The 23,061-nt window shown below is 36.6% G+C and overlaps 1 protein-coding gene across 4 annotated transcripts; it reads left to right on the top strand.

The window, feature by feature from the left end:
- PCF11 (PCF11 cleavage and polyadenylation factor subunit) lies at positions 1-23,061 on the top strand. Of its 4 annotated transcripts, none has more exons than XM_047072556.1 (16): positions 1-489; positions 4,200-4,325; positions 6,232-6,420; positions 6,774-6,968; positions 7,914-9,031; positions 9,419-9,599; positions 9,706-9,796; positions 10,735-12,299; positions 13,847-13,946; positions 16,480-16,599; positions 17,109-17,211; positions 19,102-19,285; positions 19,795-19,950; positions 20,201-20,293; positions 20,802-20,837; positions 21,950-23,061. In XM_047072556.1, exons 1-16 carry the CDS (start codon positions 298-300, stop codon positions 22,163-22,165), a joined length of 4,665 nt encoding a protein of 1,554 aa, XP_046928512.1. In that variant the 5' UTR covers positions 1-297; the 3' UTR covers positions 22,166-23,061. The 4 variants fall into 4 exon arrangements, with proteins under 4 accessions (XP_046928512.1, XP_046928511.1, XP_046928510.1 ...); XM_047072555.1 differs by having other exon boundaries at positions 17,106-17,211; XM_047072554.1 differs by having other exon boundaries at positions 9,706-10,189.

Raw genomic sequence — 23,061 nt, 5'->3', positions numbered from 1 at the left:
GGTTGGGAACACAGACATTTTCGGAGCTGGAGCCGCCACTGCCGCCGCCATTTTGTGTCTGTGGAGAAAGAAGCTTCTGTGGCGGCTGGAAGTGGACGGAGATCACCCTTGAGACGGCGGCGTTTCATACCCGAGGTTCCCCCTGTGTCGTCCCCTAACCCCCCTCCGCGGTCAGCATGTGGTGAAGCCGGAGCCGCGAGAGACCCGGGGAGAGGAAGAGGAGTCGGAAGGGAGGCGGGGTATCGAGAGCGGCTTCAGCTTCAGCTGCGGCGGACCTCGGAGGGGGGCCGCGGCGCAATGTCAGAGCAGACGCCGGCCGAGGCCGGTACTGCGGGGGCCCGGGAGGACGCCTGTCGGGATTATCAATCATCACTCGAAGACCTGACCTTCAATAGCAAACCGCACATCAATATGCTGACCATTCTAGCCGAGGAGAACCTGCCCTTCGCCAAGGAGATCGTCTCTCTCATCGAGGCCCAAACCGCCAAGGTTTTTATACACCCCGCAGCCTCCTATTCTTCTAATACTCCCTGATTTTAGTGTCAGCCTCATCCCAGGTCTCGCTTCCATCCAAAGGGGGACAGTGTTCCTCCTCTCCAACCCTCCACCTCCAACTCAGGCTCGGTCTCTGGCCCAGGCTTCGAGCGTGGGCCTCTCTTGGGGGGGAGGGAGTGGGGAGGATAAAGGGTGGAGTCCCACTTCCGCTTACCAACTCCCTATTTAGGCCACCGCATTGTATATCCCGACACACACGTTTTGAATAGAGCCCTTTGGGGAGGGGGGTACTTAAAAGGCAGTTTGTGGTGTGGGGAAGTAAGAGTTAAAACCATTTTAACCCCCGGGAAGGTGGGGAGTGGTGGTTCTCCCATTCCCCGCCCCCACCCCCTTACCCTTTTGGGTAATTGTGCTCTGTGGGTTGGAAGGAGGTGAAGGGGGACCTGGGAGCGAGCTGTTGGTGGGTGGGAGTAGGGAATTGGCCCCGAGTGGAGCAGCCGCCTGTTAGGAGCCCAACATGGCGCCTGAAAAGCACATGATGCGAAAGGGAAGAGAGGAGAATCCATTCCCTGCCAGCCAGGCAGCTGCTCACACCCGTCAGCCCCGTTTTGGGGTGGGGGCGGCCAGATCGAACTTTTATTCTCCTATCGGAGGGTCTAATTTGCCCCAAAATACGGGAAATTGGGGGTTCGGGCGGGGTTCGGGTGGGGGGAGGAGATCTTATCCAACCTGTAGGTGGAGAACTGGCCCAGTGGGTAACAAGTACTTGCAGTTTTTTTTTGAAAAGTTCAGTCCCTCCTCCTCTTCCTTTTCTCTTTTTTTCCTCCCTTCCCTGATAGTGAAGACGTGCTTTTCTTCACCCCTTGACAGAAGTGGTCCTCTGCCACCCTATATTTCCCTGTAGTCCTCCTCTTCTGTGGATTCATGTGGGAGCGATGTCATTTAAGTTACTGTTAAACTTCGTTATCATAATGAGTTTTAATAGCTTCCCAGTATTACGTTTTAAGTTATTTTTCAAGCTTGTACTATGGTTCAGTTTTTTCTAGTTGTTAGTGATTGAAATTAACAGGATGAGCCTCCTTTTAGCAGAGTGAACCCCTTTTAAAAGGCCACTTTAACAACAACCACCAATATATTGTTTAGAGGCGGTTTCTGTCTAGTGTACAACTGAGTGGTCTGACTCTTAATAAATGGTTTTGAAATGTGTGACTGGTATTATAAAATTTGTGAATAAAACATATAAAATATGTATTTGTCTTTTTTATTTACCTTTGTAAGGTGTAGAATCTGTTTCCAAGACTTATTTTTATCTACGTGGTTGTGTGTTTTAAACAAAAGTCTTTAAGTGACTTGGGTTCATTCTTTAGGTTCCATCCACTCTTTTGGGTAAATCTGTTCACAAGATACACGGTTTCAGGTGGTCCTTTCATACCTTAATTTAAAGAGGACAAAAAAGTAAAGATGTTTTGTTTTGTTTTTAAGGGCCCAACAAGTTTGTCATGCTCAGTCTGACAGCTAAAATACAAGTCTTCATTCACCTTTTCCTGTGAATGTCTGTGAAACAGCTATTGTTCTTTTTTTAAAGTATGAGACTTAAAAAGGAAGCATTCCTCATACGCAACATCCTTTTTATTGATATCACAAACATGTTGGACGTGAAAACTTAGTTTTTGCCTTGTTGAAGGCTTACCTTGACATTGAATGCCTTTTTTAAAAAACAAAACACTTGCGTTTCTTTCTTTCTTTCTTTTTTTTTTTTTAAATAACATTGATTTTTAAAATCTAATTACCTAGTAGTTTGGGGATTACTAATATTCCACAGAGTCTAATATTTAGCAGTTCAGGTTGTCACTCAACAGTTTCCTTGCTGGTTTTTAATGGATCCAGAAGACCTTCGAGAAGTGAAAACTAAATGCTGACGATAGTGACCACATTAAAATTTGTATTTGTGTATGGCGACACAGAGTGGTGAAAATAGATGGACTATTTGCTGATAAAAGCTGAAATTTTTTTGGCACACGTTTCCTGGTTATTTTTGGAAAGCCAGGTTGAGGAAAAGATGTAAAAGTCACTGGGGAAATAATCAGGGTTGGGGTTGAGGGTGAGGGGAGGGATTTTCTGTCATTTGGTAGCAAACTGGCTTGGTTTTGTGTTTCTGGAGGTGAATGTTTGTGTCCTTATTCTCTAGCGTCTCGGCATTACTAAAGGATTCACACCTAATTTGACTCTTCCCATGAGGCAGTAGTAGTGAAAAAATATTACATACAGGATTCACTTGTACAATAAAAAAATTAGCCTACTGAACAGATTTTGGTTTTAAAGAGAGCCTGTCTTCATAAGTACAACAATGACTAAAATGGTATAAAACATGACATGGTAAGATAAAGACACAGCAATAAAGCATTGGACATGTTGGTACTTACTAGTATACCCACATGCAGTGGCCTTGTGAACCCTTTTATTAGGACCCTAAAAGAAATTTTTCATACAAAGTTACTCAAAGGTTTCCTTGGCCAACTTTGGTTGTAAAGGTGTTATCAGAAGCAAGAGCACTTCCACACACTTGTATGGGCAATTGGTTTTGTGAAATATGATGGCGTTGTGTACTGCAGAACTGTGAGCCTACCCTAGCTACAGATAGCTATGGGTAAGTGTTGTTCAGGGTTAAGATTCCGATACACATGGGATGGGTAAATGGGGATAATTTTTTTTTTATTTTGTCTTTAAATCATGGGTGCTCCTGTGGAGTCGGAGTTAACACTTTTTATGGTGTGTCTTAATGCTCCTCAAGTCTGTGAACCTGCTGATGCTTTCTGGAAACTTGCTGTACATTCTAAAAGCCAGTGGTGGGTTAGGCATTGCAGTTGAACTGGGGGCAAATTTCTTTGCTTTGGAAAGGGCCACCTGTATCAGCATCACCACACTGGCTTTGCACAAATTTAGAAACACTGGTTTGTGCATGTCAGAGGAAAAATATTTCGACGGAGAGTCCATGCTGTGAAGAAAATCTTCAGGACAAATCCTGGTTTCCAGAGTCAAGTTCAACCTGATTTACATGACTCAGCAGCTGCTCCATCCAGTTTTTCTTGTATCAGTAACAACTTGCACCTTCCTGCATGTCCTTGTGCAAGTTTCAGAGTGTTTTTTGCCATTAACTTCATATGTGAAGTGTACTTAATTTCTTTGTTCATTGGATTATAGAAAAGTAATCCTAATGATTTTACAGGTAACAAAAGCGTCATAGAGTCTAACATATAAAATATGCCTATGAAAATTAGGGTTTCTGCCAGAAGTCTGGAAACTTTACTTCGTTGAGTCTAGGCACACTATTCTAAGTTAATGGGAGTCACAAAGCTTACACTTGGGTTACAGAAAATACCCTTTCCCCTTTTTGCTCACTTAAAACACAGGTCTTTTTACCGAATGAACCTGAAATTACATCGAGTGTTAAATGAATGTGCTAAAGATTACGGTTTGTCTTTCTGGTATTTCTGAGCTAATTTTATATGCTCAACTAAAGATCATTGTAAGAGATGACACCTTGATTGAACATTTAAGTTTCATAAAGGTTAATATTAATTCGAAAGTATTTAGCGTCAACAAGAATAGAAATCTGTATTGTATGTTTGAAAACTCACTTTTAAAGTAATTCTTTGGTGACAATTCATTATACTAAACTTCTCAGTTTCTTTTTATCACTTCAGGCTCCTTCCTCAGAGAAGCTTCCTGTTATGTACCTTATGGATTCTATCGTGAAAAACGTTGGAAGAGAGTATCTCACTGCCTTTACTAAAAATCTAGTTGCAACATTTATTTGTGTGTTTGAAAAGGTATATATGCATTTAGAAACATTTGAATTTTTAAAGAATGTGTTCCTGATTAAATAAATACTTGTGTTTGTGTTGGGTTTTCTTGGGTGGTGAAATGTTTTATTCTCTTGGATATTTATCAAGTACCATGCTAAAGTTAGTGTTTTATGTTAGATCTTTAAAGCAGATTCTAGGGCTTTTCCATTATCCATTCAAGAATAGATAGGGTTTGCTTTTAGAATTTGTTTTGTTTTTAATTGAGTTCATTTGATTGAAGGTCTGTTCCATCACTAGAATATGGGCAAAAATATCTGAAGCTATCAAGAATACTTCAAATTTCATTGTTGCAGTTTTTGGTGTTAGGATGTTGACTCTTCCTATCTGGAAAAGCATAATCTTCCTGTGTGTCCCAGCCTGTGATTGGTGCCTGAAACTTTTGTGATCCCCCCCTCCCCCGCCCCCGGAAATGTTTCCTGTTACTTTGTTCAAGTGTGTTTTCTGTGAATGTAATAGGTATGTGTGAATGGTGGACCAGTTAATTGCTTTAAGTTATTTTGGAAATACTTTTTATCCCCTCTTAGTGTTTAGAAGAAAGGCTTGTTAGTTTCTATACCCAGAGATTGCAACTTCTTCCTTCCATAACATTGTATCTGGTAGTTTGTTTAATACAGTATTAGGCTGAGGAAGACAAGGGATTTGCTGGAGTAATCCATTCTCTTCCTGTCAGACTTGATCTTTCACACTTAGCAAAAGGACATAAGTAATTTAGTTTTAAATCTTGTTACCTAACATAAAAAAAATGGTAGTTCTTACCTTTTATTAGCTGAACCTGTTGTGTTTGGAGAAATCTTACAGTTGTCAGACTTGGAGAATTGGAATTATTTTGAAAGACATACCAGATTTTACTTGTTTGTTAGAACAGATTTTACTTGTTTGTTACTTGTTTGTTTTACTCAAGTAGTTGCTACTTGAGTAATTTTTTTCTTCTCAGTTCTTAGAAAAAAATACTGCTAGTAAGTACATGCAGAAGAAATTTGGAAAGCTGGGTTTCAAATTGTATTAAGGGGCTTGTTGATGAATAGTGTATTGTAGACCTTGGCTAAATACTGCTTACCTGAAGCTGTAGTCTAAGAAGCCAACTTTGCATTACAGGAGTTGGGGAGCTAAACCAGCTTCTTGGTTTCAGTTTCATTATGTTCAAATTTAGTTGGGTGTTTGGTAGAATATTACTGAATCTAACAGGGCTTTGACCCTGCAGTTGATGAAAATGACTATAATATAATTCTCTAAAGACTTGAATATAGGCCAGGCTTTATTATCCTAAAGTTAAAATTCTAATTCAGTTTTCCCAAGTACTAGGTGTCTCTGCTAACTAGTTTCTGAATATCATTGTTATTGTTATTCCTGTCATAGTTAGGTAACACTGAAGCTCAACAGTGGGTAAGATACCTGTGAATTTCAATTTTTATGGTGCCTTCCATACCACAAATAACTTGTTCATAGGTGCCAACCATATTGTATTGCAGAAGATTGGTTAGGGAGACAGATTTGTCTTACAGGTTCAACTAATTCCTAGTTGTTTTATACTTTTGTCCAGAGTAAGAGTAACATAAGGAATACTATATCAAGCCCTAAAATTTGGAAACATTTTGTACTGTTAAAAATAGAATTGCTTAGTTGTTTGCTTTCATAAAGGCCAGGGGACAATGACTTTAATTTTTCTGAATTTTTTTGAAGGAGAAGTTTCTTATTTAACTTTACATTTTCAAACCAAATATACCTTTAATAAGTTATTACTGTTGTACATATTTATGAATGAGTAGTATGTTTGCTGTATTGAGAACAGAGATTTATATAGCTTTAATTCTTAATAATTAAAACATTCTATAGTAACTTAACAAGCCATAGAATTGTTCTGTTGTTCTAGGTGGATGAAAATACTAGAAAAAGTTTATTTAAATTACGTTCCACATGGGATGAAATATTCCCTTTGAAGAAACTTTATGCCCTGGATGTCAGAGTCAATTCGTTAGATCCTGCTTGGCCTATTAAACCTCTGCCCCCCAATGTGAATACATCTAGCATCCATGTGAATCCTAAATTTTTAAATAAATCGGTAAGTTTTAATATGAATGGTATATAATACTTTATCAGCTTTCGATTTACCTAAAATTTCTTGTTTGAAATCTCAAGAATACCCCGTGCTAAATTAGTCTCGTTACAAAAAAACTTTTTTTTCACTCAGGTTCACAGTGCATTTAAAGTACATTCTTCTTGTTGAGGTGTTACATAATATCCTTATTTCGGTTTTTAAATTTTTGGAAGATTTTTTGTGTGCTTTAAACATGACAAGCCATTTATGATTATGGATAATATTTATTAAGAGGTCAGCTGATAATTTTTAGTTCCTCCTTAGCTTCCTTTTTAGCCGTGAAATATATATTTTTAACACATTATTTTCTCTTATAGCCCGAAGAGCCTTCAACACCTGGCACAGTGGTCAGTTCCCCTAGCATCTCCACTCCTCCAATTGTTCCTGATATACAGAAGAATCTTACTCAAGAACAACTAATAAGGCAGCAGTTACTGGCAAAACAAAAACAGTTGTTAGAACTTCAGCAGAAAAAGCTGGAGCTTGAGCTAGAGCAAGCTAAGGCACAACTGGTAAGTAGAGGAGCTTTGGCATTTTAAATATTTTAAACCTGTCTTCAGATAGAGAAGTAATTATTTTGTATTTGAATTGTATTAGCATGTTATTTTTATTAGTGAGTGTATTCTTTTTCCACATTTATTTTGTAAATTATGGTACCTTTATTACACCAAATTTTTATTTCCTTATTATAAAACTCACTTGAGTATAAACTATACACTAGTTTCTTTCAAGTACTTTTTTCTGTTAAATTGCTATCTTTTAAGATAACACCTTAGTTTAATTAACATTATATCAAGTGGACTTAAGACCTGTCCCAAGATGGTTAGGTGTGTTGTTGTGAATGTTTTTGCGTAGTCTTTAATGTTTTATGAGCTTAGGTTTCAGGAGTAGAAATCCAGTTCCTAAAGCCTATGAAAGAAAAGCCATCACAAAATTAAGGAGGCCAGGAAGATTACCTACTTCCATGCATGAATGACCTTTTACTAAGTTATTTTACTTAGCACTTGAATTTGAGAGTGAGGAAGTGCAGGAAGGCAAGATTTTATCAAGTTCATTATCAGTGACATTAGGAGGAACTAAATTTTATGACCTAAAATTTAGCTGGAATGACTCTGATTCTTGTGCACCTAGGGTGCAGTGATTTATTTGGTAATTTCTTAGTAGCAGTCTGGCTCAGAATCCTGCATAATTAGGAAGAGGGAGGATGTTTTTTTCGTTCTCTTAAAGATTACATTACAAAAACCCCAAAGTAAAGGACTAGTAAGAAATAACAAGCCCCATAAGTACATGAACTTTCTCTCTTCATTTTAATCTCCACTTAAACACTAGAAGTATACAGTGTAACTGTAGTATTGAATGGATTTATTGAAAAAACATTACATTCTTTATTTTTTGTTTTCCTGACAGATAATCTGCATGTTTTATGTATTAACATAAACGTTTATTTTGTATTTCAGGCAGTTTCTCTTAGCGTTCAGCAGGAGACATCCAACTTAGGTCCTGGATCTGCACCATCCAAATTACATGTTCCACAAATTCCCCCTTTGGCTGTTAAACCTCCCCATCAAGTTCCTGTGCAACCAGAGAAAAGCCGTCCAGGTCCATCCTTACAAATTCAGGATTTGAAAGGAACTAATCGGGATCCCCGTCTTAATAGGATGAGTCAACATTCTTCGCATGGAAAAGATCAGAGTCACAGGAAAGAATTCCTAATGAACACATTGAACCAATCTGATATTAAGACAAGTAAAACTGTACCCTCTGAAAAACTAAATTCATCCAAGCAAGAGAAGAGCAAATCAGGTGAAAAAATAACCAAGAAAGAACTTGACCAATTAGATTCTAAATCTAAATCTAAATCTAAATCACCATCACCTTTGAAAAACAAATTATCCCACACAAAAGACTTGAAAAATCAAGAATCTGAAAGTGCAAGGGTGTCGGATATGAGCAAGAGAGATCCTAGGTTAAAAAAACATCTTCAGGATAAGACTGATAGCAAAGATGATGATGTAAAAGACAAGAGAAAAACTGCAGAAAAAAAGGACAAAGATGAGCACATGAAATCATCTGAACACCGACTCGTTGGAAGTCGAAATAAAATCATCAATGGCATCGTACAAAAGCAGGATACAATAACGGAAGAATCAGAAAAACAAGGGACAAAACCAGGGAGATCAAGTACTAGAAAGCGGTCAAGATCACGATCACCCAAGTCGCGATCACCAATTATACATTCTCCAAAGAGAAGAGATAGGCGGTCACCCAAACGAAGGCAGAGGAGTATGTCTCCAAGTTCCACACCCAAAGCTGGAAAGATTCGCCAATCAGGAGTCAAGCAATCACATATGGAAGAGTTTACGCTACCTTCCAGGGAAGAGCGAAATGCTAAAAGGAGTAATAAACAAGATATTCGAGATCCGAGGCGAATAAAAAAGACTGAAGAGGAACGACCACAAGAAGCTGCGAATCAGCATTCTACAAAATCCGGCACTGAACCAAAGGAGAATATAGAAAATTGGCAAAGTTCCAAGTCTACCAAAAGATGGAAATCTGGTTGGGAAGAAAATAAAAGGTAGGATGTTAACGTTTTTAATTAAGTAAAATAACGTATGTTTTAAAGACAGTCTTAATTTTAAAATTGGGTAATATTTATTGGATGCTGTAATTAGTGCTTTATTTTTCCTTTTATTTTTCAGTAACTGGGTGAAATACCATTAGTATTCCTATTTTACAGATAAGGAAACAAGTTTAGAAAGGTTAACTAGTCTACCTAAAGCTGCACGTCTAGGACATGCAAGAAGTAGAATTTATGTCTGATTTTCCTGACTTCAGACCTTGTGTTCTTAATCATTTAGTTAACTTTTGTAGTTACATGTATTCATTTTTACCAGATCCTTTGGAATATGGTCCTGAGTAATTGAAAAAATTTTCATGAAGTAACATGTTTTTGTGGTTTCAGCTTACAACAGGGTGATGAACATAGTAAATCTCCTCATCTAAGGCATAGGGAGAGCTGGTCAAGCACTAAAGGAATCTTGTCACCTCGAACCCCAAAGCAGCAGCATCGATTAAGTGTAGATGCCAATCTTCAGATTCCTAAAGAGTTAACTCTTGCAAGCAAAAGAGAATTACTTCAAAAGGTAGTTACTATGACCACATGTAGTCATTATTCTCTTTTGTCTAAGTTTTTTTGTAAGTGCTTTTTATCCTTAAAATATTTGATTTCCTTTTATCACCCCTACACAGACGAGTGAACGTTTAGCATCTGGTGAAATTACACAGGATGAGTTCCTTGTTGTTGTGCATCAAATTCGACAGCTATTTCAGTATCAAGAAGGTAAACATAGATGCAATGTACGGGATAGTCCTACAGAAGAAAATAAAGGTGGATTAAAAAAGAAACCTCTCTTATCTGATGCTGAATTAACCTACTATGAACATAAAGCAAAACTGAAAAGGACACAGGTTCAGCATTCATTTCCAAGACTTGATCTCTTAGATCCTGATATTTTTGACTACCCTTTGACCGATGCCTTGTTGTCTGGAATAGAATGTGAGCCATCCAAAAGTAAACATGCAAGTAGGAATAGTGGAGCACAGTTTGACAGAAAAGAACAATTTAGTGAAAGAGCAAGACGTCTTTCTCCTATATCTGGGAGTCGTACTTATGCTGAGAATCTTTCACCCCATGAGGGCCGGAGAAGACATGACGAGCAAGTCTCTGCTAAAGGTAGAAAAAGTTAAATCAGATTATGCCTATTGAATCAGCAGTGAAGGGAAAATGAACAAGCTAAGTGGGGATGGATTTCTGTGACTATTCAGACTACCTTTTGTTTATTTTGTTTCATTTTTTTTCCCCTCAAAGGGAAGGGAAGGGAGCTAATACTTAAGGCCACCCTATGTGTTAGGTACTTGACTTAGGTTCTTTATATATGTAATCTGATTTAATCCTCACAATAACCCAATTAAATATATTTTATCCCATTTTACAGATAGGAAGCAAGACCAGAGAGGTTAAATAACTTGCTCTCAAAGTCAAATAATTAGTTGACAAAATGGGGATTTTTTTTTTTTTTTTTTTTAAACCCAGGTGTGTCTGACTGTAGAGGGCATCCTCTTTCTTGCTGCTTGATATGCTGTCTTTTCCTTCCCCTCTAATAAAGTGAGATAGTTTTGGATATTTTTGGCTAAACATTTACATGAAAATAAAAAGATTTAAGATAATTTAATAAAAATTCAGATTCAGGGAAAATAACATCTTTTTCTTTTTAAAAGGTGTACGAGAAGAGCAGAGGTCACCATTCAATGATCGTTTTCCACTTAAGCGACCTAGATATGAAGATTCAGATAAACCATTTGTAGATAGCCCAGCATCAAGATTTGCCGGCCTCGATACAAATCAGCGACTTACAGCTTTAGCTGAAGACAGACCATTATTTGATGGACCTAGTAGGCCATCAGTAACAAGAGATGGCCCAACCAAGATGATTTTTGAAGGACCTAATAAATTAAGCCCTAGAATTGATGGACCTCCTACACCAGGTTCTCTTCGGTTTGATGGGTCACCAGGACAAATGGGGGGAGGTGGCCCTTTGAGATTTGAAGGACCACAAGGTCAGCTAGGAGGTGGGTGTCCTTTGAGATTTGAAGGTCCTCCAGGACCAGTAGGGACGCCTCTGCGGTTTGAGGGGCCGATTGGTCAGGCAGGAGGAGGTGGTTTTCGGTTTGAAGGTTCACCTGGTCTGAGGTTTGAGGGATCTGCAGGTGGTTTGCGATTTGAGGGACCAGGGGGCCAGCCTGTGGGTGGTCTCAGGTTTGAGGGACATCGGGGTCAACCTGTGGGTGGTCTACGGTTTGAGGGACCTCATGGTCAGCCTGTGGGTGGACTTAGATTTGATAATCCCCGAGGTCAGCCTGTAGGTGGACTTAGATTTGAAGGGGGTCATGGTCCATCAGGGGCTGCAATTAGGTTTGATGGACCTCATGGTCAGCCAGCAGGTGGGATCAGATTTGAGGGCCCTTTGCTACAGCAGGGAGTTGGAATGAGGTTTGAGGGTCCCCATGGTCAGTCAGTAGCTGGTTTGAGGTTTGAAGGACAACATAATCAACTTGGTGGGAACCTTAGGTTTGAGGGTCCACATGGTCAGCCAGGGGTTGGGATCAGGTTTGAAGGACCGTTAGTCCAACAAGGAGGTGGAATGAGGTTTGAGGGTCCTTCTGTACCAGGAGGTGGCCTGAGAATTGAAGGGCCTCTAGGTCAAGGTGGTCCAAGATTTGAAGGTTGTCATGCTTTAAGGTTTGATGGGCAGCCAGGTCAGCCATCACTCTTGCCAAGATTTGATGGATTACATGGGCAGCCAGGTCCTAGATTTGAAAGAACTGGTCAGCCAGGCCCACAGAGATTTGATGGACCACCTGGACAGCAGGTTCAACCAAGATTTGATGGTGTACCTCAAAGATTTGATGGCCCACAACACCAGCAAGCATCAAGGTTTGATATTCCTCTTGGTCTTCAAAGCACACGATTTGACAATCATCCTTCACAAAGGCTTGAATCAGTATCTTTCAATCAGTCTGGTCCATATAATGATCCACCTGGCAATGCTTTTAATGCCCCATCCCAAGGACTACAGTTCCAAAGACATGAACAAATGTTTGATTCACCTCAAGGACCAAATTTTAATGGACCACATGGCCCTGGAAACCAGAGTTTCTCGAATCCCCTTAACAGAGCTTCTGGACACTATTTTGATGAAAAGAATCTCCAGAGTTCCCAATTTGGAAACTTTGGCAATTTACCTGCTCCAATAACAGTAGGAAATATTCAGGCGTCTCAACAGGTAAGTCTGTTGTAGTTACTCTAAAATGATGTTCTTTGCAGATGTGGACCATTTTAATGTTTCTAGGGTTTGAAGATTTTTAGGAGATAATTTATTCTGTAGATTGACAGTTTGTAAGGTACTCCAAAAGTCCACATGCTAGGCAAGTGGGATGAGAGTCTTGAGCCTTAAATTTGCAATTTAAATCCAAAAGTGATTTTAGCTCTCCCAGGATCTGTAGAAATCTCTCTGTCTCTGTCTCTGTCTCTGTCTCTGTCTCTGTCTCTATCACACACACACACACACACACACACACACACACACACACACACAGTGTTTGTTTTTTAATGGACTTTATTGTTTTAGAATAGTTTTAGGTTCACAGCAAAGTTGAGCTGTGAAATACAGAGATTTCCCATATTACCCCTTACACATGCATAGCCTCCCCATTATGTTTTTTCCTTTTTGGTTTCAAAGGTAGTAGAGTATTACACAATTGTGAGTTTGTTTCATAGACTCGTGCTACATTGTAGAACTGTGGAGTCCCTTAAAGTTATAGGGAGCTGGATTTTTAGACTTTTAAGAACTTCCTTAACCTGAGTTAAATAAAATCAAACTGCTCATGCTTTTACAGCCTTTCTTTTTCTTTTCTTCCTACTTTTCACCACCTTTCCAGTGATTCCAGTTGAATACAGTTGTGTGATATTAATGTAAACACAGGAAACTTGTGACATGTCTCCCAAATACATTCAGTGCATCACCTCAACTTGCACAATCATCTGTTGGTATTCTTTTGCTTTTGTTCTGCATATATTTTAAAATGCATATTGAAATAATTATAAAGCAGTGTGCTTACATTGTGTGATTAATGACTACTTTGCTTGCCTGCTGAAATTCTCCTGGGCTAAATTCACTTTTTTTCTAGGCACTGACATTTTCTTACTAGGACAGATTCATTTTATAGTAGTAATGTCTCATGGAAGAAAATGTAAAACAAAAAGATTTTAAAATGTGTTATAAACATTATTGATAGCAAGCAGTCTGTACAGTAGTTGTTTGTCTTTTACAGTCTACTTTGCAACCCAAAGTATCATGTTCAAGCAGGATGATCAAAAAAGAGTTAAGAGATTGCTGATTAAAGCAGGCTTTTCATATCTGTGGGAAGGAGTCTGGTCAGCAGTTCTGGCCTCAGCTTTGCTGACAGCTAGCCATTACGATTGTGTACAGGTCATATCTCTAGATATCAGTTCTATTTGTAAAATAAGGGAAAGGATCAGCAAGGTAAAGTGATTTGTGTAAGGTCACACAGACTGTTGGCTATCTTATGTTTGCATGGTATCTTAAACTTCTCATGTATCTTATAACCCATGAAACAGGTAAGGGAGTATTGTTTCATTTTTGTAGAAAGTCTAGAAATGAAGTGATCCAGTTAAGTTACACTTATCCATTTTTATTGTAGAAACCAGACCTTATGATATCTGTCGGTATTTTTATATGATCAGAATGTTAAAGTTTTAGTTAAAATACAGAAAGGACGTTCTTTTTTAAAACCAAGGTTTCTCTTAAAGGTTCTTACTGGTGTTGCTCAGCCAGTAGCATTTGGCCAAGGACAACAATTTTTACCAGTTCATCCACAAAATCCTGGAGCATTTGTTCAGAATCCTTCAGGTATGTACTTTCTGAACTTAGCGTTTTTTCAAAAAACAAATACTGTTTTGTTGAGTAGCTATTTTTGTCAGTTTTAGGAAATGACAATTTTGAGAGGGGATATGCAGTTTAGAGAAATTTAATCTGGCTAGAAATTTGTGTTCCCTTTTTGAGTTTGTTTCCACTGTTTATGTGTATTCACTTGGATCCTGTTTATAGCTAGACATGGTCAGCCAGGGTTTTGTAGACCATAAAAAAGAAAGAAACCTGTGGAGGGTGGAGTAAAGGGTGATGTTTGTGTTGAGGTAAAATGAAATAAATGACAAACCTCAGAAATCTCAGTTATTTGATATTTTGAGTTTTTGTTTTGTGTATATGTGATGATCCAGCAAACACGAAGTGAATACTAGGGACTCTGCTTTATAAAGTTGATTCATTCATATGTCTTTATGGGCACTCAAATAATAATTGTACACAACATGTTAAAAAAGTAGAAATAGGGTGCCTGGCTGGTTTAGTTGGTAGAGCATGTGACCCTTGATCTTGGGGTTGTGAGTTCAAGCCCTGGGTTGGGTGTAGAGCCTTCTTAAAAAAAACAAAAAAGTAGAAAAACCTGAGTCCCTAGCCAGGTCCCCTGAGAAGCTCTTTTGTTACTGTGAGATGAGGCATAACAGTATTGTTATGGATACAGTAACTGTATTGGGTATGAGAGCTTTAAAAGCGATTTTTAGTTTTGGGGTGCCTGGGTGTCTTAGTTAAGCATCTGACTCTTGATTTTGGCTCAGGTCATGAGTTTGAGCACTCCATCAGGCTCCATGCTGCAGAGCCTGCTTGGGATTCTCTACCTCTCCATCTCCCTCTGCCCCTCTCCTGCTTGTTCTCTCGCTCTTTCTTTCTCTCTCTCTCTCCTCAAAATAAACGGAAAAAAAAAAAGTGAATTTTAAGTTTAATTTGAAAACAATGGGAAGTATATAAATTATGGTATTTTATAAAATAACTGCAAAGCTTTAGTGTATTGAGAACTAGCCCAACCAAATTGTAGTGGTACTTGCTTTATTTTTTTAATCATTAAAATAGGCACTTTCAGAAACATGCTGTAGCGTGGCACTATTTAGTTTACAAATTTAGGGAGTTTTCCAAAACTTCTGAAGTAACTAGGGAAAGCCTAGTCAGTCAAGTTCTAGTTTATGCTTTAGTTCTTAAATTGTGTCATCACAAGTATTTCATGTAATTAATTTGAAAAACACTTGTGTTTTTAGTTCCTAGATTGACAGTTAGGGTAAATTAATATTTTTTAAATGTTTTTTTGTTGTCACCGTATTGAAAAGGGAAGAAAGAACTGGGATCTAAAGTCAGAAGACCAGTGTTAGAAGCTATACTTTACTACTTTATAGGTAGGCAGGGTATAAGCAAATATCCTCTCAGGGATTCAGTTGCTTCCTCTTGACAGACAATAAAGTCAGTATTTGCTTGGGAAGTTTGTTTTTTAAGAGTCAAATAAGGTAGTATATGCAAAAGTGCTTCATAACATGTACTGTATTAACGTATTCTTTTTAGAACTCTGTTTTTTTTGTTGAGTAGAGGATTTGTTATGTTGGGGTGAGTAGCACGAGATAGTGTGCAAAAACTGCAAATTTTCTTTTTGTTTTTACAACCTTGGGGTGCATGTGTATACACACAGGGCATAGCAATGTCACAGAGGAAATCACATCTTTTTCCTGTAGGTTGGAGGAATTGAGTGAGATGTTAAGTATGCCTTACTTCAGGTTCTGCTCACTCCTACTAAAGAGGTGTGAAAAGCATCCAGTGTTCTATATTCAGCTTCTCTTAAGGTTTCTTCTTGAAAATGAAAGTAAAAACACCTCCTAGTAGTAAATATTTAAACATATTGATCATTTGCTGTATGCTAGGTATTGTTCTAGGATGACTCTTCTTTACCTATAAAACTGAGGCACAGATATGCAACTTGGTTATGTCACACAACTAGAAAATGGGATTTCCAGTTAGAATGCCAGGAGTCTGTTTCCATAGTTCATGCCCTTGATCACTCAACTCAGCTGCTCACAGGCTTGTGAATAGCTGGTTACAACTCTGAAACATAAATAGCTAATCCCAGTGAAATGTAAATGTTAAACTAGGGTGTGAAATGGTGTTGTAATTGACTGTTGAGGTTAATTTATTCATTCATGTATTCAGACATTTCAACAAATATTAATTAGCCCACAGTGTACAACGGTGTATTTTTGAGAGAGAGAGAAAGAGAGCGTGCACATGCGCCGCGTGAGCGAGCATGAGTGGGGGAGGGGCAGGGAGAAAGGGAGACACAGAATCTGAAGCAGGCTCCAGGCTCTGAGCTGTCAGCACAGAGCCTTACATGGGACTCAAACTCACTGACCGGACCTGAGCTGAAGTCAGACGCTTAACTGACTGAGCCACCCATGCATTCCCCAAATTTATTATTGATAGGGCATCTTGAAGAAAACTTTGAAAAATGCATAGTATGATTTACATCTTTGAGTTCTACTTTCATTTTAAGAGTGCTATTTTTTTAAAGGAGCCCTTCCAAAGGCATATCCTGATAATCATCTCAGTCAGGTGGATGTAAATGAATTATTTTCAAAACTGCTAAAAACAGGAATTCTCAAATTGTCCCAGCCTGATTCAGCTACAACACGTGAGTATGGTTTTTCTATACTGCATGTACACAAAACTTTATTAAGTTTTAAAGGTGTATGTATGATTTGCTATAATGTTATAAGTTATGATAAAAGTCATTAAAATTTTGCATTTTTAATTTTTTTCTGGAAATGAAATATAATTGGCTTATAATGAAATACTTTAAAAATTTTCTAAGATGGTACTAGTAACTTTATAGTGGGCATTGTTTCATTTAACGTTCGTGCAAATGCCATGTGCAGACTTTTTACTAGTTATTTTATATTGATTTAGTTTTTAAAAATAATTTGAATATTGATGAAATAAAATTTCATGAAAATTGACTTTTAAGAAATCAGACTTAATTTCAGTTATCAAAACAAAGAATTGTATTTGTTTCCTTGGTCAGTAAATACAGTGAATAGACAAGATGGGGTTCTCTGTATGTTTATGACACTTTAGTATTCCTCTATAATGAATGCTTAGAGAACGGTATTGAGAAGTTTGTTTTTTTTTCAATTGAAGAAGTAAATGAAGTTGCTGCTCAGCCTGCCCCTGAAGAGGAGGAAGATCAAAATGAAGATCAAGATGTTCCAGATCTTACCAATTTTACAATTGAAGAACTGAAACAGTATGTAATCTAATTTTCTTTCTAATTTTCCAAGATAAATGGGACAATGACTTTAATTAAACAGTGGATGTTATTATTAGTGCTATTCATTTTACCCCTCTTTCAAGTGTTTATAAAATTTAGGAAGCATGTTTTCTTTTTCTTTAATGTAGTGAAATATACATAACATAAACTTCAAGAAGCCTTTATGTTTTTAAATTTCGTTTTAAAATATGTCTGCTGCACAAGTATTTAGGCCAAGAGACCATCCCCAAATTTCAATTTTTTAATATCTGTATTTGGTATAGGAAATATAAGGAGTTACAATAATAGGTATTAATCATCATGTATTCCTTTTATCTCCATTTCTCTTAATCATTTTTTCTGTATTTGATATTCTTGTGCTTTTGAAGATAGGAAAATGAGATTTTTATAGTCTAGTATTTAAGAACTTAAAAAAAATCTATTTTCATTTCATAAGTAATGCATATTCATTGTAGGAAGTTAGAAAATTCCTACATGCTCTGTAGAGCATGTGACTCTTGATCTCAGGGTTGTGAGTTTAAGCCCCATGTTGGGCATGGAGCCTACTTAAAAAAATTTAAGGAAAAAAAAAGAAAATTAGAAAATTCAGTTAAATCAAGAAAATAAATTTAACCTACAATTCCAACTTTACTGATAACCACTCTTTTAACATTTGGTGCATATTTTTTCCTAATATTTTATTTGTGTGTATTACTCCTATAAAAAAAGTTAAAGGTGCTTTATGGACTTATTATATCCTTATGAATACTTCATAAAAATATAGACACCTAATGGATTACACCTTTTAAAACTCAATTTTTTTTAACTGTAATTCATGGAATTAAAGCTTTATAATGAAAGTCTTCTAATAAAGGCTTATAATAAAAGATAGTATCCCTTTTTCCTCGCTTTACTCTTTACCCAGAAGCATTAAAAATAATTGTTTTTAAGTTTATTTATTTATTTTGAAAGAGAGAGGGAGTGTGAGTGGGGAGTGGCAGAGAGAGAATCCCAAGCAGGCTCTACCCTGTCAGCGCAGAGCTGGATGCGGGTCTCGCTCTCAACGAACCCTGAGATGACCTGAGCCAATATCAAGAGTCAGATGCTTAACTGAACCATCCAATACCCCCACCCAGACGCTTTTTTTAAACCATTTTTAACTGTTAGTTATGGTTCCTTGCATTTCTCTATTTCTTAAAAGATACATATTTTTCTTGATTTCTTGATTTATCACATTTAGACTATCTTTTGATTTCCTGAAAATGAAGATTTAGCCAGCTCTTTTACTGTCCTACCAACTCTTCCCCATATAGTTATAAAACCATTTTTATTAAATCATTATTTAGTATTAACAGTTCATAACTGCCCTATTTATTCAGTTAGTTGGTCTGTATACCTATTTCTTTCCAAATAGGAAGCTCAGAATTGTAAGAACTGATGGTGACCTCAGTTTACCATGAGTCTAATTTTTCTTTTTAGTTATGTATACTATTATTTCTTTTGTACTACTTTCACCATTCTTTAGATGAGGGTGGGGTAGTTGAGTCATTCAGAACTCCAAAGATCTGAAGAGGTGAAATCCATTTATTCTGCCATACCCATCTGCCATGTCCACCTTGATGTTGACACTAATCTAAGAGCAGGCCAGCTATTGGCTTATTAGTTAGCAGATGATCATTCCATTTTTAGCTAGAAAGGAAATAAGTGGGCCAGGCCTATCAATAAGAGGATAGACTCCATGTTCTAAAATTCACCAAAGTTAATTTAAAGAGGGTCAGTGACATGATATTAGAGAACAATATTGATCTTAGGTATTGTTTCAGCCAGCTTTTGGCCATTTTTCCACATTATCAGAACTAAAGATGATTTCTTTGTTTTTCAAAATAGACGTTATGATAGCGTTATAAATCGACTGTACACTGGTATTCAGTGTTACTCTTGTGGAATGAGGTTTACAACATCACAGACAGATGTATATGCAGACCACTTGGACTGGCATTATCGGCAAAACAGAACTGAAAAAGATGTTAGCAGAAAAGTCACTCATAGACGTTGGTACTACAGTTTAACAGTAAGTAATCAGTATACCTCTAAACCATCTTTTAACCCTTAAATCTTATCATTCTAAAAAGTGTTAAATAATTGCTGGGAGCTATCTCATCAATTTTCTAAATAGAATTTGATCCCTAGAATATAAAACGTTTTTAAAATAAATTTGAAGAGTATGTATTTGCTTTTTGTTGAGATAAGAGTAGGACGTAAGTTTCTACTAGCTGTAAAATTCCAATTTCCTATGACATTATTTTTTTTGTCAAAAATTTTATGTGAAATTTATCTTGTTTAAATTAGTAGTTGTAACTCTAGAGGTAATGGAAAATGAACATTAAGAACTTAACTGTTCAGTAGTTGCTTTGTATTGTCTCTAAGTTGTGGGGTTCACAGAGAAAGTATAATTTTAAATAATATTAAAGCATATTATAGGTAAATGTACCCTTATCTTTCAATGCTATTATATTGAAGATAAGCAGTAAAAGTTTAGAAACAAATGAAAATATTCCTTTTAAATCAACTCCTTTTAAGGACTGGATAGAATTTGAGGAAATAGCTGATTTGGAAGAACGTGCAAAGAGCCAGTTTTTTGAAAAGGTGCATGAAGAAGTTGTGCTCAAAACTCAGGAGGCTGCAAAAGAAAAGGAGTTCCAAAGTGTACCTGCTGGACCAGCTGGAGCAGTTGAGGTAAGAAAAGAATATTAAATTTTCTACCTCTGGTCATCCCTGACTTCCTTATCAGTGACCAACAACAGCAAAATAAATGTTAACTATTTTTGCATGGAAGAATGCAAAATCCTTAGAACTTATTTTGTATTTATATATTGAACTTCCAGATAACACTTAAGTTTTCTTCCACTTAATAAAATGTTTATATGTTTTTACCTAAGTTGATTGAATGTGTTCTGTAAATTTCATTTTTATGATTCTATTTTAGAGTTGTGAAATCTGTCAAGAACAATTTGAACAATACTGGGATGAAGAAGAGGAGGAATGGCATTTAAAAAATGCTATTAGAGTAGATGGAAAGGTAATTTTCAATTCTTTATAAGTGTTAAGATTAGATTTTTTTTGTAGGGGCTAGCTCACCAGTTGGAAAGAAAAATTTTTGTTTTTTGATTCTTATAAAAAAGGTATAGAGTGTTTGAGTTGGAAGTTATTTTAGCAATTGGTTCTATACTCATTTTATATAAGAAGTTGCAGAATTAGTTAACGATAAACCCAGAGTAGATCTGAATCTAGTCAATCTTCTTTTTACCTAAACCACATCATTTTAATTCTGAATTTATAATTCATCATAAAAAAACTGTTACTATCTTAAAAGTATACCATGTTATCTACTTAAATGTATAAAGCAAGATTACAGAGAAACTGGACGAAATTTTTGTTTTATCCACATATGTGACCAAGTGATTTTTGCCACCTTTCTAAGGTAGCTATTTTTTGGTGTAAATTAAAAAAGACAATCCTATCAGAATAGTCTATTGGAAATGAACACACATGTGAATACCTACTTACTGTTTTTCTTTTTGCTTCAGATTTATCATCCATCATGTTACGAGGATTATCAAAATGTAAGTTCTTTTTGATTACTGTTTTTTCTCATGTACATTAATAAATTCTATTTTCAGTTTTTTGGTTTTTTTTGCATCAGAGCAATATTGTTTAATTTTATTGAGCTGTTTTGTGTTTTGATGTAGCATTTAGGTTGTTCACTAAATATTGGTGCTAGATTGATAGGATCTGATTTAGATTTTGAAATTTCTGTATTCCTTGCATTCTATTCACTTGAGTCTTGATGTTTTTTACTAAAACAGTAGGCCCAGAGAAATGTGAGGGAAACTGAAGAGGATGATCATAATGTGAACAGATTTCTAGAGTTATGGGTAGTGTTTACGGCCCCTTTTTTTTTTTAAACTTAGCATATTATAGCATAGGAATAATTTTAAAGTGATCACATGTGAAATGTGAAATCTGAAAGACCTGTCTTGACTTCAGAAGTTCAAATTTTCATATTTGAGAGTAACCATTTCTTAAAACCAAACAATAAACACTAACTGGTTCAAGAGGGAGTTTGAGGGGCACCTGTGTGGCTCAGTCAGTTAAGCGTTAGACTCTTGATTTTGGCTCAGGTAATCTTGCAGTTCATAGGTTTGAGCCCCACTTCAGGCTCTGTGCTGCCAGTGCGGAGTCTGCTTGGGAAATTCTCTCTTCTTATCTCTGCCCCTCCCCTGCTTATTCTCTCTCAAAACAAATAAACTTAAAAAAAACTAAAAAAATAAATAAAAATTAAAAAGGCAGTTTGGAAGATCCATTTAGGTAATCAAAAGAGAGTAGACATTCTAGGACATTTGATGGTTTGTGAGGTCAGAGTATTTGAAATTACGATAGTCACAATTCCATAGTATATGTAGGGGTTACTATCTCTGTGGGGTTAAATATAGAAGTATATCTAATCAACTTCTTTTGGCCTGACAGTGGTTACTGCTTTTCTTAGCTCAGATCACTGCTGAGGATGTATTAAACGCTCAGTATATTTATTTGCCTGCTTTTATAATGTATGGGGAAGCAGGTATTATTTATTTGTTATGTGTATGTTTCTTTGTCCACACAAAGGTCTTATAAATAAAACTAATGTGGTACTTTTGAACTTGAATTAGAACTCACAGGGCTTTTCATTTTGTAGACATCTTCATTTGATTGTACACCATCTCCCAGCAAGACACCAGTTGAAAACCCTTTGAACATTATGTTGAACATTGTCAAAAATGAATTGCAGGAACCCTGTGAAAGTCCCAAAGTTAAGGAAGAACGAATTGATACCCCACCAGCTTGTACAGAGGAAAGCATAGCAACACCCACTGAAATTAAAACAGAAAGTGATACAGTCGAGTCAGTTTAAATAAAATGAGAAAGGTATGTTTTTCTTTTTAAAAAAAAGCTGCTGTTGGATCTAGAAGGTGAAGAATTTTTTATGTATATATAGACATATATCTATATAAATTGTCTAGCTGAGGCAGGGCCTTCAGCTATCATTTGGTTAATAAATACATTTTAGTATTTGCATTTCCTACTGCCTGCACAGTTTCAGGTGCTTGTTGTGTGAAAGTTCTGTAGATGTGTGCAAATTTAACAAAATGAAATTGTATGTGTAAAAATGTACGATTTTCACTTGTGAAACTGTAAATTATAAATAAAAAATATTTTTGCTATCCATGGAGTGTAATATTTATGCACACCATCAAATAAAGACAGTGTTTCTGTACTTTTTATTGGGTGAAAATGGAATTAAACAGCAACCTCAACATAAAAGATTTTTTTTTCTAGTAGCTTCACATGATTAAAGAAGCAAATTCTGGTTAGTTTTATCCTTCAAATGAGGGTTGTGAGAGAGCACTGCAGGACTTTTCTCAAATAGAAAAGCCAGACTTGAAAAATTTTTTAAACCGAAATAGGACTTTGCATATATATCTCTCCAGCTATAGAGAACCATCCAGATGTCCATTTTTGAAAAGTATCTAATGAAGCAACTTTTATTGAACTTGGACACTGATACCATCAAGCGATTAACAAATATATTTAAGTACTAAAGGTGATTTTTTTTTTAAGTGACATTTTTCAAATTTGTCAAACAATTTAATGCAGATGAACATATTTCTATTTTAAGTTACAGGGGGATCTGTAAGAATGTTCATTTGAAACATGGTTAACCTTTTTCCTTTGTTGGTTTTGACTGAATTAGATGGATACCATGAGATGTTAATATTCATACATGTAATAAATAGAATGATGAAGAAA

Source organism: Lynx rufus, unplaced genomic scaffold, assembly GCF_022079265.1.
Source record: "Lynx rufus isolate CCGP_SWC_20201006 ecotype Redwood Valley unplaced genomic scaffold, mLynRuf1.p SCAF_9, whole genome shotgun sequence".
Taxonomy (NCBI): domain Eukaryota; kingdom Metazoa; phylum Chordata; class Mammalia; order Carnivora; family Felidae; genus Lynx; species Lynx rufus.
The sequence above is the reverse complement of the archived record's forward strand: the minus strand, read 5'-3'. Positions and strand labels throughout refer to the sequence as shown.